At 43.5% G+C, this 16,817-nt stretch overlaps 1 protein-coding gene across 6 annotated transcripts in view; it reads left to right on the top strand.

Moving 5' to 3' along the window:
• The first annotated feature begins 862 nt into the window (after positions 1-862).
• PHF20 (PHD finger protein 20) overlaps positions 863-16,817 on the top strand; it is a 64,440-nt gene continuing 48,485 nt past the window's right edge. For 5 of the 6 annotated variants that reach the window (XM_027704640.1, XM_027704641.1, XM_027704642.1 and 2 more), the window contains exons 1-4: positions 863-935; positions 2,260-2,307; positions 6,183-6,234; positions 12,425-12,539. In XM_027704640.1, the coding sequence (XP_027560441.1) occupies positions 12,457-12,539 (83 nt within the window). In that variant the 5' untranslated portion in view covers positions 863-935; positions 2,260-2,307; positions 6,183-6,234; positions 12,425-12,456. The remainder of the gene's footprint in view (positions 936-2,259; positions 2,308-6,182; positions 6,235-12,424; positions 12,540-16,817) is intronic. The other variant, XM_027704645.1, reaches the window with a different exon arrangement.

Raw genomic sequence — 16,817 nt, forward strand, 5'->3', positions numbered from 1 at the left:
TTTCCAAAAAAAAAAGCCAAATGAGAAGACTTCAGCAAGGATCAGTCATAATATAGTTCTCTCTTTAATTTTTGTGTGACTTTTAATAGTTTCATGATGGAAGGTGGCTTCAGTGAATGCACTTCATTTGACCTGAGTCAGCCCGTGGAAGAGTTCAGTTTACATTCCTGCAGATAACTCTGTGGATGTCTCCTCTATGAAAATAAAATCTTACTTGAGCAGGCTGAGAGTAAAATCTCTTTGCCTGTAATCCTGAGGAATTAATTAAGGTCAAATTGGGAATGTGGCTAGAGTGGTAATTGCTCATAACAGTACTGCCTTGACTGAAATGTAAGAAGCATGTAATTAATTCTTACCTTTAATTGGCTAAGTTCTCTGTAGCACTTTCTTTTGCTCTTGTAGTTCCTGGATGACCTAGGCAAGATATTGACCTAAATTCTCCCCCTTGGCCAGGAAAGGAGAGTGTGATCCCTAATTTAATTGTAGGTGGTGATCAGTTCTCTGTAACTGCACATTTTATTTATAACTGCACCTGTAGAAGCCAGGTATTGTGTGTAGCTGTAATTTGTCAGACTTTGGCAGGAGCTGACACTGGCTGTCCCAGCATTTGTCCCCTCTGTCCTGCCTGTGTGGCACTGTCCTGCACAGATGTGGGCAATTGCCTTGTGAACTGAGCTAAAGAATGTACCCAGGGCAGGGGGAGGATTTGTTGCTCAGCCCTGCCTGTGGTTGTTGTCAGTATTTATACTGCAGTCTTGATGGTTGTCTGGTTGTTTGGACCTACTGGTGCATCATATGAAGAAGTCTTGTGAAGTGCTTATGAGAGTTCATTGAACTGCTGAGCAAATATACTCCTTCATACTTCTGTTCCTTGCTTGCCTGCAGGTTTGCTTTGACTCCTTGTGCTTCCTCTGCAGGAAAATACTTTTTTTCAGGTAAGAAATGGTGACTTAAAACTTTTGGTTTGTCTTTGCTGTCAAAATGCCAGTAGCTACATGGGCTGCATATTTCTGAAAACCTTTTTGGAACCGGTGGCTTTTCAGGTTTTTTGTGACTGCAAGTGCCGGGCTAAGTGATGATGTGTGACCATGTGAGTGTGTCCGTGCTGTCTGACTGCAGGTAATAATGCTTACTGCAATATAAACACTCCTTTATGAGACATGTTAGTTTGTTGACGTGCCTTTGTGTTTTACAGGGCTTAAGAACTTCCAGCCAGCCTTGTTTAAGTGTAGCCAGCTGCAGTCTGCCTCATTTTTTTATAAACCTATCTGAAATGGAATCACTAAAATTGCTTAAAAAGGAAAGCTTTCTCCATCTGTTCCACCTTTAGCTTGGTAGCCTGTCTGAATGGAAAGAGAGAAAGCACTACTGCTTAGTGTGGGGTGGTGGGGGGTGGTTTTTGGTATGAAGTTAACACCAAGAGCTTTCCCGATTCTCAAGGAAATGGAGAATGTCCTCTTACTGCCCAGTCCTTGAGTCAGGAAACTCTCTGGAACATCTGTAGTGCTCTAGATGTGGAGCTGAGCATCCTTAGGCTAGACTTGTGTGTCAGTGGTGCAAAGACAGTGCTCTTGGTCGGGTCTGAGTCAGGATTTTAGTTAGGCTTAAAAGCATGTGTTGGCACAGCAGAGGTTGTGAGTACACCAGGCCTGCATCGCTTCCTCCCTGTCCTGTAGTTTGCTAATGGCTTTTTTATTCCATGATCCCCTGTATTTGTATCGGTCCAGTGCTTGTGCTGCAGCTGTCTTCTCTATATTACTGTTATCAATCTTACAAAAAAATGCACTGATTTTTTGTTTGTTAGTTTTTCCTGCTGTACTTTCATCTCAGAGCTGGGAGACAAGTCTATAAGCAGCCATGAAGTGCACCCCTTTCTTTCCTTTTTATAATAAAATAGGGGAGTCACATGCTTTTTACAGTGTGGCACATGCACAGATGATGTGTCTGCTTAATGAGTTAACGAGTTATCTTCAATAAAGACAGTTTTTCATCAAAGCTCATGGCAGTGTAACTTGGAACACTTCCTTTTATTTGACTATCATGAAAATATCCTTTATTGACGAGTAGGGTAGATTTAGTCCTGTCCAGGCAGGAAGCAGTGGAATAAAACTGAGAATGCCATGTCTAGGTGTCAGAACACTGTGTATTGACTGGGTGGACACAGTGCCCTGTGGGATTTTCAGTGGCCAGTATTGCAGGTGGTATAAATTATCTCTGAAAAAATGTTTCTCAGACTTTTTTTTATGGATGTTTTTACAGGTAGACTTCTTCCAGGAGTCATAAGTCCAAGTCCAGTTACTGCTGCAGGTATTGTAACCAGATAATTTTTGTGCTTTCTGACTTGCTCCCTCCATTTTCAGTCATAACATTTTCATCTGATAGCTAGAATTCATGTTGATGCTTGCTGATGAGAAAAATCTTAGGTTCAGCATCCTGCTGTGTGTACTGTGCTGCTGGAACACCCAGAGCAACCTCAGAGCCAGGGGCAGGACATCAAAGCTGAAGAACTACTTGGTCAGCTTACTGACCACACATAGCCTAAAGTATTAAATTTCTATCTGAAATGTGGGTTTCTGTACAATACCGAGGTATTGTTTTCAGAAGGGATGTAGGTGGTAGTGCTTCAGAGCCACTTAATTCTTCAGTGTATGTGCACACTCTGAACTATGGGTATTGAGTGCAAAATGGTGTCAGACTCAGTACTTTGGCATTGTAGTCAAGCAGACTGTGTGTAAGCAAATGGAAGTTGTATTCTTGGACTCTGCCCATTTTTTAAAGCTGTGTTCCTTTAAGAGGATACCTGCTGTCTTGGTAAAATAGTGACATTGAGCCCACGTGGGGTTCTTGTCCTGATTTGTCATGCAAGGCTGCCCTGACAGCACTTGGTCTGGGGTTCTGTAAGTTCAACCTTAGGCTGCTGCAGCACCACCCTAGACCAAATATTTAAATGTAGTCCCACTGTAAGTCAGTTTGTCCAAGGAGTTTTGTGGGATTGTTGTTGGTTTTGCTTCTGAGGGAGTGTAGAATGGCAATGAGAAGCAGTCCACTTTTTTTCCTTTTCCACATTTAATTTTTATTTGTCAAAGGCACTTTGAGCCCACAGGTACCCATTAGGCAGGGCAATAAGGTCTTTTTTGGGGATGGTTAGACTCAGTGCATTCAGCATCCTGAAGTGGTTTGTCCTGCTGGCCAGGACAGGGTTAATTTTTGCCGTAGCCAGGAGGAGGCAGGGGCTGGGCCTGTCTGGTCTCTGTTGTTGGGCTCTGCCTGTAGTGGTGAATCACCTGAATCCATCACTCACCTCTCCTGTACACTTCCGTTATGAATATTGTTACCTTGGGTGCTACCTTTGGGAGTCTGTTCCCCAGCTTTTCAACCCCTTTTTCTGCTTCAGGCATGTTACAACACCTTTTGTGAATTTTGAATTCCCTTTGGATGTTAAGGAAAGCATGTTCTTGTCGCTGAGTCTGTCAGGTCTCCTCAGTGTGGTCCACACCACGTTTAGAATTAGGAAAGATATTTCTAGGGAGGTCTTGCAGAGATTTGCCCTGAGGGTGGATAGTCATGAGTGGCATGGATTGTGGGAGGGCATGGGCCAGTATCTGGAGGACTTCTCTCTTCTGATGGTTTGGAAGTTCACCCCTGAACAACTACAGAACCCTGATAAAGTGATAAAATATGTGGAAGAAAAATGCTGTGGCAGTTGCAGAGAGGTGCAAAGTTTATGCAGCCTGCTAGGTGGCAGAATGCCAGGGCAAAAGGTGTCCAGTGCCTGAGAGAATTAGCTGTGTTGGAGGTAATCCATGGGGATTCAAATAAAAAGCAGTCCCCTGGACATCCAGAGGAGGTCGAGTGCACACACTCCATGTGGCAGAAGTTAGTACAGAGCGTGCTGTCGTTGTACACCAGCTCATTGGCATTGATGTCAATGAAAGGAGGAGGACAAACAGGGCTTCAAGGGGACTACCTGACTCTGGCAACAGGAAGATCATCTTTTTTTCTTCCCTACTGACCTGCGCTTCTGCTGTGCAAAGACTGTCCAAGACTGTGGACAGGCTCGAACAAACCAGAGAGGAAATGTCCCATGCCCTGCTGGTACGGACCAGAGTCTCTGTGATTGGGATAAGTGCCACCCAGCTCGAGAGAGGGGACACACCATGAGGTAACCTGTGGGTTTGCCTGACCATGCATGACCATGGAGAGGATATGATGAAGTGGGATGGAAAACCCACCTCTGCCCCAGCAGCACAGGTATTGTGTGAGTTGAGAGGGAGAACAGCCACCACAGGAAATTCTTCGAGGGTAAATGCTGCTCTAGTTTCCTGACAGAACAGGAGGGCTGATGTTACTTCCCATCCTCGTGAAGAGACCTGCAGTTCCTATTTACAACAAGTGAGCAACGAGTGCTATGACCAGAATTAGAGGTGCCCTGCCTCCGGCCAGGTGGACAGCTGGATCTACTGGACCGTGTGGATGCTGTGGCCTGGCACATCAGACCCACAGGAGCATAAGGCTTTAGTGGACACTGGTGCACAGTGTGCCCCAATGCTATCAAGATACGTGGAGGCAGAATCCATCTCTATTTCTAGGGTCACAGGGGGATCCCAACAGCTGACTGTACTGGAAGTTGAAGTGAGTCTGACTGGGAATGTATTGTAAAAACACCCCCTTGTGACTGCCCCAGAGGCCCCATCTATCCCCAAAAGGGCATTGCTGGGCTTTTTGGAATAGCTGCTGTGGAGACAGAGGAAATTAGGCAGTTGTGTACCTTGCCTGGTCTCTGAGAGGACCCCTCTGCTGTGGGACTGCTGAGGGTTGAAGAACAACAGTTACCGATTGCTACCACAGCAGTGCAGCGTCGGCAGCACCGCACGAGCCGGGACTGTGACCCCCAGCCAGGACATGATCCCTGAACTGGAGACCAGGGAGGGGTCAGCAAGACTCGCTCCCCCTTTAACAGTCCTGTATGGCCAGTGTGTAAGTCCAGTGGAGACTGACAGTGGGCTGTCATGGCCTGAATGAAGTCACACCAGCACTGAGCACCGCTGTGCTGGATGTGCTGGAGCTTCAGTACGAGCTGGAGTCCAAGGCAGCCCAGTGGTGCCACTATCGACATTGCTAATGGGTTCTTCTCCATTCCTTTGGCAGCAGAGTGCAGACCACAGTTTGCTTTTACTTGGAAAGGTGTGCAGTACACCTGGAACCGACTGCCTCAGGGCTGGAAACACAGCCCCACTGTTTGCCATGGACTGATCCAGGCTGCACTGGAAAAGGGCGAGGCTCCAGAAACTTACAGTACATTGATGACATCATCGTGTGGGGCAACACGGCAGAGGCAGTTTTGGAGAAAGGGGAGAAGATAATCCAAATCCTTCTGAAGGCCAGTTTTACCATAAAGTAAAGTCAAGGAACCTGCCCAGGAAATTCAGTTTTTAGGAGTAAAATGGCAAGATGGACTTTGTCAGATGACAGTGGACGTGGCCATCAAAATAGCAGTGGTTTCAGTGGGAACACTAACTGGGACAATACCATTCCTAAACCAGGACAGGTTCTATACAGCTTCAGTTAGGTAGAAACCAGGAGAAATGGCATTGAGTGCCCAATCTGCAGCCTAAATTGGGCTTCTGGGAACAATTCAGGTGGCTGTTTGTGCCACTCCTGCGGTGTGAGGAAGCCTGTGTGTATTGACAGGAATTGGATTTATGGATGAAGAAACTGTTCTGGAGAAACTCTTTTGGTTTGTTTCTTGTGTGAGCAAAACACAGCTCCTTCTGCCACAGGATGAATGTAGTTTATCCAGCTGAGGTTGTCTTTGTTACCAGGAGAGGACTGCTTAGTTAATGGGTAGTTAGTTACTACTGCAGTACCTGGTGCACCAGAGTAGGAGTAATGGTAAAGTTACAGGTGACTTTTATTTGACTAAGGGTAAATAAATGCTGGAGAACTTTGATGTGGGTATGCACAGGGAGTTATCTGTGTGTCTGTAAGGGTCTCTTAAGTTTCTCTCTAATCTGGATCACAGCAGCCTCCTGACCTGTAATTAAATACTTCCACATTAAATTCATGTTCTAGAGGTGTTATTCTGTTATTGGGATATTGTTGACTGTAGAGAAAATATTTTTCTGAACTATGAACTACTTTTAGTCTCAGAAATCACATGACTTATTTTTCCTTCCCTGTAGTTGTACATCAGTGTTTGGAATGTTTGTGGCCACATAAACAAGTTTCTTCTAGGTGAGTATAAGCACAGATTCTTGTTATTGTTAATTGTAGCTTTTCTTTAAGCCTTTGAAGTTTTGCTTTAAAATTGAGGTCTTTCGTAATTCTTGCAGAGGTGCTGTGGGTAATATTTATCTACATTAAATTCTTATGTTCTTAAAGACTGCGCATTTTCAGTTGGAGGAAAAATGGGAGTCTCATTAAAGTAGGTTTCCATTAATGTTGCTTTATTTAAAGAAAACTTGGTTTATTTCATGTGACTCAACCCTTTTTCCAAAATGTTTTTGCTTGTTTGGTGTTTAGGAATGTTTGTCTTTTACCTTTAGTGTTACAGGGAAAAAAGGGGAAACCAGGACAGCTAAATAGGACATGATCAAATGACTGAAAAGAATTGTTTTCAGTAATGAGTGTTTATTTCTTTAATTGCACTTGGTAATTCAAATAGATTTTATTATAGAAAATATTTTTTTCTGTTCTGCTAAATTGCTCATATTCATAATTTCTGCTTCCATTTTGGTCTGTTGCAGTTTTCAGCACCAATTTGAACTGAACACAGTTACATGAAATGTTGCTGAGGGCATGAAAATTAATTCTCTGTGTCCTGTAATCTTAGGGAGAGTGTGAGATCTTGCTCTGGGGAGGGTCAGTCATGTAACACCTTTTCAGTTTTGTCACTGAGCACTTTGAGAAAGTCTTGGTTTCTGCCTGAGGAGGAGAGCAAATGCAGATTTTTACTGGTGTCAGTTCTGTTAACCTGCATGTATAAACTAGAGGAAAGTAGGAGTCTGAAATCCAGTCTGTTTTATGCTTTCAGGGAATGTTTCAGTGTTGTACAGCATTCTTATTGTGGAAATACTAAGTGTCAGTTCAGGAGCCAGTGTCAGTGTTGAGTGGCTCAGAGTTTGCCTGTGTAGTTGTAAATTGAATCTGGGAAGCTTTTAAAGCAAGAAATGAGTGCTGGTGAAGATTTAGTTGAGGATCTTACATTGTGCAAATAACAACTGCATATACTCCAGTGTCTTGTTTGAAATGTGTCTTTTGAATAGGAAAAGGGAGGTGATGCAGTATTCCTTGGAATTTGTTCAAGTGTCAGAAGGTCTTCCTGCCCAGTTTGAATCTTTCTTATTCCTTCTCCTGTTGCATTGAAAAAAAAAACCAAACCAAAACCAAACAAACAAAAACAAACAAACAAAAAACCAACCCCAAACCCAAAAACTTGACTAGAGATCTGAGGCATTGTGGTTTGAAATAGTGTGAAGGACATCATCTGATGTCCTAAAACAGTCACCTGGCTGTGAAATGATACCCAAACAGAACGGGCAGGAACGTGGACATCCTAGGATGGATAGCTAGCCCAGAAGCTGTTCTTGGGGTAATGCTTTTAACAGGTTTAATATCTGTTTTTGTGTGCAGGGTCAAATACAGTGAGGCATACCATACTTCATGGTAACAGTGCTGCAGTAGTCGAAGCCTGGTAGGCAGAGGTTCTTTTGTCTGCAGGCAATAAAGGCTGTTGCAATCAGCTTCCCAAGTCAGTGCCAATACAGTTTGAGGTGCTTAAGTGTTTGTGAGACTTGCACTTAGTCTTCCTAAGATGCCATGAGGATTGTATAATATAAATGGTGTGTGTAGATCCTGTTTTGCAATCTGACATCATGGCTTTTCTCCTGTAGGTGTGTGGGTTCAGCACAGCATGGCTGCAGCCATCCCCCTGCAGGGTGTTCTGACTGCAGTGGGGACCATGCTCTGCTCTGGAGTCCATTCCCCATGGGGGTGGGCATATTGTGGGGGTAAGGCTTTGTTTTACCACTGACCCACTGATGGAGGTGAAAGGTTGGTGTCATGTGTGTAGATGATATGAGTAAAAGGTCAAAACTGACTATTGCAGAGCAAAAAAAAGCCCTGATGTGCAAAACGTGAATGGACTTAGTCCTAGGCAGTTTCATACTGGGCATGTGGGTATGCCAGCAGGTTTGGAACACTGGGGAGGATGGCAGAGTCAGCTTAGGCTTTGTGGGAATCAACTGTGAATGTGTTTTATCCTAGAAGGAATCAAAACAAGCTTGTGTTGCTTGTGTAGGAAGGGCAGTGCTGCCTGCAGTACCCAGGACGGTTCCACATGTACTGCATCTCCAGGGAACACAGGACAATCTCTGGCTAGTTGCTTTTACTCCCTTGTTTTGGCACTGCTTTTTATTACTGTCCTACCAGGTAGTCCTGCTGAATCACCACTGAGGTTCTGAGTGCCTCATAGGATTGCATATCATACTATCCAGAATAAAACTGAAATTTTCAATGGAAAATAGCTCTATATTTATGCAAACTGTTGAAGTTTACTGTTCTCCTTTATCAAGTTAGAGAACTGTATTTGTTTTTTCATGGAGTTCCTCTTTTTTCCTCTCTATTGTATCCTTATGACAGAGGGAGGGAAGTCCCTGGGTTTGGTGTGGATCCACAAAAGAATGAAGGAGATAAGGGGCTGAATTGGGGGAGGGAGCTGCATTTCTTCTGAGCTGCTTATGAAGCATTGCATGGAGACCACACAAAATTTGAAAGTGAGACTGATTTCAAGGCAGGGCTTTTGGTGTGATACTACGTAAGGAATGTTTTAATCACTCAGCAGGCATTTGGAAAACAGTCTTTGCCAAGGTAGGTGTGGTTTGGAAAAGGCTGCAGTGATTCTGCAGTTTCCAGAGAGAAAACAGTAGAGGCTGTTCTTAGTGAGAGTTTGCCATAACTGCCTGGGTTGGCTCTATCTGATAATATGAAACATTTCTTCAGTTTCCAGAGGAACCTTCTCCTGTTGGAATTTGGTGATTCGTCAGGTTTGGGGCTTGGCACTGACAGCCTAAAACTGGAGAGAGTAAGAACAGCTACAGGTGTACAGCACCTGCACTGTTAGCAGAGCAAAAAGCTTTTTTTAGAAGTCAAAAATTGTGACCCCTGAGGGATCAATATTAATGTAAGTGTACTCTCTTCTGCATTGCCCTGACATAAACATGCTGTCTGATTGGTACCTTGAAGTGTCTGAATACTTGACTAGCCTTCAAAAGTTAAATTCCCTCATGGTGACTTTTTGATGGGGAAGAAAAGACTTACCCTTGTAGATTTAGAAACATTTGTGTTGGATGTAGTGACTTGTCTAAACCCTCAAGTGTTTTTTCCTGAAACAGATCTAATCTTTATAGTGAAATAAGTTTTGGAGAAAAGCCATGCAGTTCTCAGGGTAGGCTGAGTGACTACCCCTTGTTTTAATCATGGTCTTGAGCACACAAGAAAAATGTATTCTCAGAGTTACCAGAGTGGAGAGCCTGCTTGTGTCCCATTTTAGGTACCAAGTCAGTACAAATTGATTTTCTGATGAAGAAAACTTTAGAAGAGATGTTTTGGTGAAGTGTTCTTATTTCCAAGTTGTAGCTATGACTGTGTCTGATCCATGTGGGATTGTTGGTTAACCTCTTTTAACGTGGTTCCAGGTTTTTAAGTAGGCCTTGCAGGAGAGGACAGAGGCTGAACCATAAAATCTCCAAGTAGAGGTGAGTGCCTGTGCTCAGTGCTGGCTCTCTGAGCAGTGAGGTGCTTGCTGCACGTGGTCGGGGTTGTGCTGCTGAAGGTTGGTGTTGCCTCTTGCTGTGGTTTGTGCAGAGCCATGAGGTGGCTCCCAGGGAAGGTTGGATCTCCTGGTTTCAGTCTTGCTCTAAGGCCGTGTGTTTCAGGGTGAAATGGTTCAGACCCTCCAATGAGTAATTTCTCTCATGTGATGTTCTACCAAGTATGTCTGGTTGAGGAAGCTGTTCCTGACCTTGGCTGCCAGTGGAAAAGCCAACCTGCTTCCATGGCACGCTCATCATGGACTGCTGGGCCACAGGGCACACCAGTGGTAGGATGTGAGAGAGAACCCAAAGCAGCCCAAGTTGCCTAACTTGGGAGGGGAGAGGAAAGAAGAATTTGGAGAAGGGGGTAGTGATATGAGATTTTTGCCCATAGAGGTTTTTCTTCTCTTTCAGCTTTGTGGTCAACTGCCATGTAACAAGCTTGTCCAAGCTGGTGAAGTGCAGTATGTGTGTGCTGTGACTAATGCTGGTCAATGTTAGCTGACTCTAGCTGTGTTCAGATTTTTTTCATGGAATCTGTAGCTTCTGTAAATATGATTAAATGGCTTTGGCTGTTTTATCAGATTTTTTTTTTAATTGTGATACTTGTATTTTTTAAAATATTTGACTGAAACTATAGTAAGACCTTCCTCACCAAACTTGATGTGTTTATATAGGCCCTATTGTGCGAGATCCTGTTTCTGAAGTCAGGAGAGGTGTATGCTCCTCTCCAGCTCCATGTAGGTGAGCTGAGTCCCCTGTGTCCAGGTGGCAGCTCTTACTGAGAGGAACCACTGCCATTGCTTCTGGGAGTACGTTGGCTTGGCATGTCCCTCCTTAGTGAAAAGAAAAATATGGGAAAGAGTCATCTTGCAGATGTCATTTCTTCCACAAGTGTTAAGCAAAATGTGTCTGCTCCACATTTGAAGGCACAAAGTTCCACTGCTAGCCTAAGAAAGGGGTATTTTTATGATGTAAATCTGCAGAAAAAATAGTGGATGTTTGAGTTGTGGGTGGATAAAACACTTGAAAATAAAATGTAGCTTTGCACTTGCTGCTTAGATTTCCTTTTTGTTTTAATTATTACATTCTAATGCAAAATAGACTGTAAAATCCCAACCATCCTAACTTTTTCTTGATTACCTTCCCAATTAAAAGTTACAGACTCCCACTCCAACCTTTAGAAGACTGGGCTGATTCAGATCCATGCTGTGTGAACTCAGTCTGTTATCAGATGCTCCAGAAAAGTAACCTTTTCAGTTCCTAGGTGGCTAGAATGTTTTATCTTTTGGTGTGAATTAAGCTTACAGGCAATAGCATTTTTTTCCCATCCCCTTGCAGGCTGCTTTAACAGAGGTGAGGATCAGTCTAAAAGCAGTGCTTTAGAGGAAGGCAGCAGAGGAGCTTTTGGTAGAGAGATTTCTTTGCAGTGTGGTGGTTGTATGGAGGTGGTTGGGCTGCCTCTGTGGCCAGGCCTTGGCAAATGGCCTGGCTTACAAAGTGTGGTGAAGGAGTAGCTTTTCCCTACCATAGAAGCTTTATGACTTTCCTAAATATCTTTGGTTTCTGAACCACACTTGACCTTAGAGTAGTTCTTCACAATGTCAATCCTTTCATAGATGCAGCTCAGTTGATACCATTGCTGTTTATGCCCTGTGTGAGCCAGAATGTGCTGCTTATTTGTGTGCATGTTCCTTGTTCTTGTAGTGTGAGACTGGATGGTTTCTTATTTTAACTTGCATCTGTTTTGTCCATCTTTAATGGAATCTTGAAGATACAGCCTTACTGTAAGGATGATGCTACTGAATAAAACTTACTTGTGATTTTTTTGGATCTTGTGAGCTTGAAGACTGCAGGAATGGATGATGATTTGTATCTTATAATTGTGGGGAGTGACTGACAAAAATTCAGGGAAAAATAGCACCTGAGCAGGCTTTCCTCTAAATGTACTTTGAAAGAAATTACTTTGGCAAGATTTCTTAAACTTTTATGTTAACTGTTGGAAACAAATCTTAATGAAGACTATTTATTTATATTTTCTGGTTAAAATGGTAGAGGAGTTGGATGAAAGCAGTGCAAATATGCAAGCAGTATAGACAGTCTTCTAAAACTGGTTAAAGAAACGACGTATTTCTGATGTCTTTGAACTCTATTGCACTTGTAGTGATGAAGTGACCTAGTGTTCTGGAGTGTTTCACTGTTGTGGTAGCTGTTGAAAGATTGTCATTGTGTTTGTTTTTGCCCACTTCCTGTTTACTGGATTCCTTGTTTTCATCAAAACCGGGAGGGGAGAGAGAATATTACGAAACTTCTATCTCAGTTATGAATAAACATTGGGTTGCATGGTTCTTAATTGACCTGGAACTTGGACTGATGGGCAGAGGTTGAGCTTCACTCTTTCATGGTCCAGTAGCTGCCATTTTGAACACATTTCTGGAATGATTCTGCACACTGTCACTTGGGAACCCTTGTTTAAGAGATAATTGCCCCTGTTACTTTCTGCAAACCAAAATTACAGCAGTTCCTTAACATCTAGCTTCTGGGGATTATAGTGCATAAGCTTATTTTGTATATGTCTTGATTAGTGATTGATATTTAATTGCATTTTTCAGGGGAATAAAATCAGCAGTGTTGATATTACAAAATGACAAAACATCCTCCGAATAGAAGAGGGATCAACTTTGAGGTGGGAGCCCAGTTGGAAGCCCGTGACAGATTAAAAAACTGGTATTTTTTTAAAACCATTCATATTATATTAACTTTAAGTCTTTAATATCTTAAACATTTTGTATTGGTACAATATTTAGAGTCCTAGTCATTGGTTTGTAGGAAAGTAGTTAATTTATAAAAGTTTATATACCAGTGGTTGAAATGGGCGATAGATGTTGCTGTGTTGTGCTGGCCCTTGAGAAGTGTCTGGTGCTGTGTCTGGGAATAGGGCTGCTCCAAAATCTAGTTGGACTTCACACTCTCCTTCTCCTGAATTCACCCTTCAAGTTCTGTGCTGTACACAGACTGCAGAGCAGATGTTATGGAAGAATAAATTCTTTGCAGTAAAAAATACCCAAGGCAGTTCCTCACTGCTTCCTTTCCCAGTGCTGTTGTGAATTCATAGGCTTTAAAGTCTGATTGAATGTAGTGACCTGTGCTCCTGTGAGGGTGGGTGGTGGGGAAACATATTCTACTCTAACAAAGTCTGCTCTGGAGCCTGTCTTGCAACCCTCATCTGTGAGAAAAAGCACTTTCCTTGACTAACCACTGCAGTAGGAAGATGGAAAAGGGCCTAAAAGCTACTTGGGCTAACTTTGAACTTTGTAACTCTGTCCATTTCTGGTAGTCAGCTCAAAACTTGGTGTTTAATAATTCTCAGTGAATGAGGCATGCAATGAAAATTGTTAGAGTCAAAAGACCTCTTAAATACAAGAAATAATTTGGCTTTAGCTCCTGTAGATAACTTCTCTTCCCAGAAATCAGTTATAGTTGACCTTTATTGAGGAGTCAGTGTGGGTTAGACATGACTGTACTTAAGGCTCTGGGACCTGCCAATAGGCTAAGTGTGCAAAGCCAGTGTTGAAAACCATCTGGACATCTCAGAAGGATGGAGCACTGCCTTAGATGTAGGGAATTTGTTCCAGAATATTCTGGTTGCATGCAGAGTATTTCTCTGTTTTACAGGTACAGGGGGATTGGCATTGTGAAAATGAGTAAACATAGCTCTTTCCATAAAGAACATGAACACTAAATCATATTTACATGTTAATTTGGCTTACCTGTGTAACCCAGAGTTGCATAGGTCAGCACTGATCTGAATCTGCCTGCATCTTTGGCATTCTTGATTTCATTTATACAGCAAAAAACAAGCAGTCAGGCCTACAAAAATGAGATCTCTTAGCCTGTCTCTACTGTAGGCTTATTAAAGATGCAGTTTGGTATAGCTGGTGTTTGAGGAAGGCTAATAACCCGTGTCCATGACTGTTATCCTTCTGACATGTTTGCACAGCCACTGTCTGAGTATGGGTGTACACAGCTCTTGCATGGGAAAACTTTGGGGGGGGGAATTCAACAACCTGCTGTACTTTCCACATAACCCTTGGCCTAAATTTGAATTTTGGATATGCTGAATGTCCAAAACCAAACCACGTTCTTTGGGTTTTGGAAACACTTGATTTTAAATGGCTTGTCTTACACACAGTGCTTTGCAGCTCTGATGTTACAGCTTAGTTATGAACTCTCCAGTTGTGAAAGCTTTCGTTTGCTTGCTAAGCTTTGAAACCTGTGTTGTGTGTATTTCTGTTTCCAGGGTTTCTGAACCATAATTTGTAAGAGCTGGGGGCTTATTTTCTCTGAGCAAAAATATCAGTGGTGTCAGGCTGACACAACTCCTTGGTGTGGATTTGTAGAGGACAGCAGACTGCTCTTTCCCCTGCTGTGTTCACCTGCCCCTGTGTGACCACAACCACCCCATGGTGTGGTTACAGAACTTTGTTTGCTGACACTTTTCCCAGTGCTAGACCTTTGGAGGTTTAATTCTCCTGTTTGATCAGAGGGCTTTGATTTCTGTGCTCAGTACCAAACACATCCGTCAGTTCATGGGCCACTACTGCTGCTCAAATGGCAGTGGTGCTTTGGGAAGTACTTCATTTCAGAGCCCCATGTACCTCTCTTTCATGGCAGTGACTTGTGCCCTGAATTGCTAGTTCAGGACTTGGAGGGTGTTTGGATGTGATGCCAACCCTACTGAAGAAGAGCAGACTGTGTGTGTGCCAGCAGAGTAGTCAGTGCAGGGTCTGCTCCTTGCCAGAGTGCAAAGTTGCAGCTGTAGAGCTCATGTTGGAGGTTGCTGTGCTGTATTTGGAATTGCAGCATATTGGAAGTGCACTTCACTCCCTGGTGCAGTTGCCTGTCCCCTCCTATGCTCAAACTCCAGGGAGTACAGTGAGTACTTTTGGTGCTTGGCTTAGTTCTTGGGGCTTGGGTTGATGCATCAAAGTTGTCATGAAAGACTCGTGACAGTGTCTGTTGACCTCGAGGTGCTAAAGGAGGAGAGCTCTGGCTCTATGGAGGTGCCCCTGTGCCTGCTGGAAGGTCTCCTATTACATAGTGCTGGAGTTAAGAGGGTGGAGGAGTGGGACTGCTCCAGTAGGACAGTCCTGCATGGACAGATCCCACAGGGGGTTATAGTAGTGATGGACATGGACACACTGTCCTGGCTGAATTGATTTCCTGAAACCTTTTACATGGGATCATTGAAACTCTTTAGTGCTGGCTGGCTGCATCCTCTCTTACTAAGAAGACAACTGCACTGGTTACCTGTAGCAGGCAAATAATGGCATCTCTTGTGTTACCTTATTCTAATGACACCTCCCAAGTTTTTCAGTCTGTTGTCTGAGTAAGATGGATGTGAAGAGACTTTTGATTCTGGTTAGGGCTCTAGAGTGTTGAAACCAGATTAGTATTGTGAGTGTGTGGTGTCCCCTGTTAAGATTTAGATTGTCAGTCCCACGAGTTTAATTGTTCATGCTGTCAGGAATTGGTGTCAGTACTTGAATGATGAACCCCCATGCCTGTTGTCCTTTGCAGTACTGGTTCTTCTTTCCTCTCTGCGTTGCTTTGACTGCACTAAACTTGTCCCTTCCCAGCTCCAAGGGAGTGGGAGTTAATAGCAATTCTGTTTTGGTGTGTAGGAAAGAAGAATGGAGATAGAGTAGTCCAGAGAATTTCTAGATGTTTACGTCTTCCCAGAAGAGGATAGTTTTACATTTGTGTCTGCCATAAATGCATTTTCATACTGTTTGCTGTGCTTTGACAGCTGTGGTCTGAAGTGACCAGTCATTGCTAACTGTGATCTATTGAGAGTTACGCTCTTTGAGTTTTTGATTGTCACTTGGGTTCTTACAAAACTAATGCCAGCAATTTGGGCATCTTAAAAGGTTTTCCCTTACTGTTTAGCCAGTTCCTAAGGCCTTGAAAGGTAGAGCTCACCAATCCTTTCAAATTGAACTGGAAAACTGCTTGTTTTGCCCTCCCAGTAAATTGCAAGAAGTTGTCTCTGATTTCAGCTTGTTTTTCACAGTGTTTTAGATAAATATTCAAATCAGTACCAGTTGGGGATTTCTTACGCAGGATCAGTTAGCTGCCTTGAATACCCATTGAGTCAGCTGAATGCTTCCTTTGTGGTTTGGGGGAGGATGTGTTGGGCCTCCCTGGACACATGGCTCCTACTCTCTTTTAGGCCTTAGCCAGGCTTCAGCTATTGGCCTTTCACTCTGTGTGCCCTCCCAGAGTACGTTGTTTTTGATAAACAAGCCTGAATTTAAGTTACCTCTACCCCTTGGCGTGTTCACAGGCTTTTTGGAGGATGTGTATGGATGTGCTCTGTTACTCTTCTGTAGAGATGAGGGAACACTTGTGCCTCCTGACACGGTGTGCTTGCTCAGTGCTGTGAAGGGGTGCAGGTGTGGGAAGAAGGAAGCTTTGCACTGTCAGTGTGTGGTGCTCAGGGCTGTTGAGAACCTGTGAACCTTTCTGCTTTGTTTTGAAGCTGCCAGTGCTGTCATCTGAAAGGAAGGTGGTATTGGGGAGGGGGCTGTCAGAGTTCATGGACAGATCTAGCACAGATTCTAGCAGGTTACTATTCCAACTGAGAGCACTGAACAGACATTTGCTGATGTTCATTGCTTCAGAAAGAGAAGATTTTGAGGCTTTGCAGCATGTTCTCCAGGAACTGCCTGAGAGCTCTAGTTCAACCACACTAACTCAGCCAAGCTGAAATTTGGTCTCACTGTCAGGTGTGTTTTTCTTGATGGTCTGGACTCCCATCAGGGAGTCTTTAGAAGGTGAGGTGGGATAGGTGCAGATGGCACTGGTGTGTGGTTCTGGGATGATGGTTCTGACGGAGAAAGTTCTCCTTTTTACTGCATATGAAGTGGGGAACAGTCTTACATTGTGGACTTAGTTGGCTCTTGTCACTTGGGATTGTCTCTCCTCAGTGGGAGACAGTGAATT

Source organism: Neopelma chrysocephalum, unplaced genomic scaffold, assembly GCF_003984885.1.
Source record: "Neopelma chrysocephalum unplaced genomic scaffold, ASM398488v2 Primary Assembly neopelma1_286, whole genome shotgun sequence".
Taxonomy (NCBI): Eukaryota; Metazoa; Chordata; class Aves; order Passeriformes; family Pipridae; genus Neopelma; species Neopelma chrysocephalum.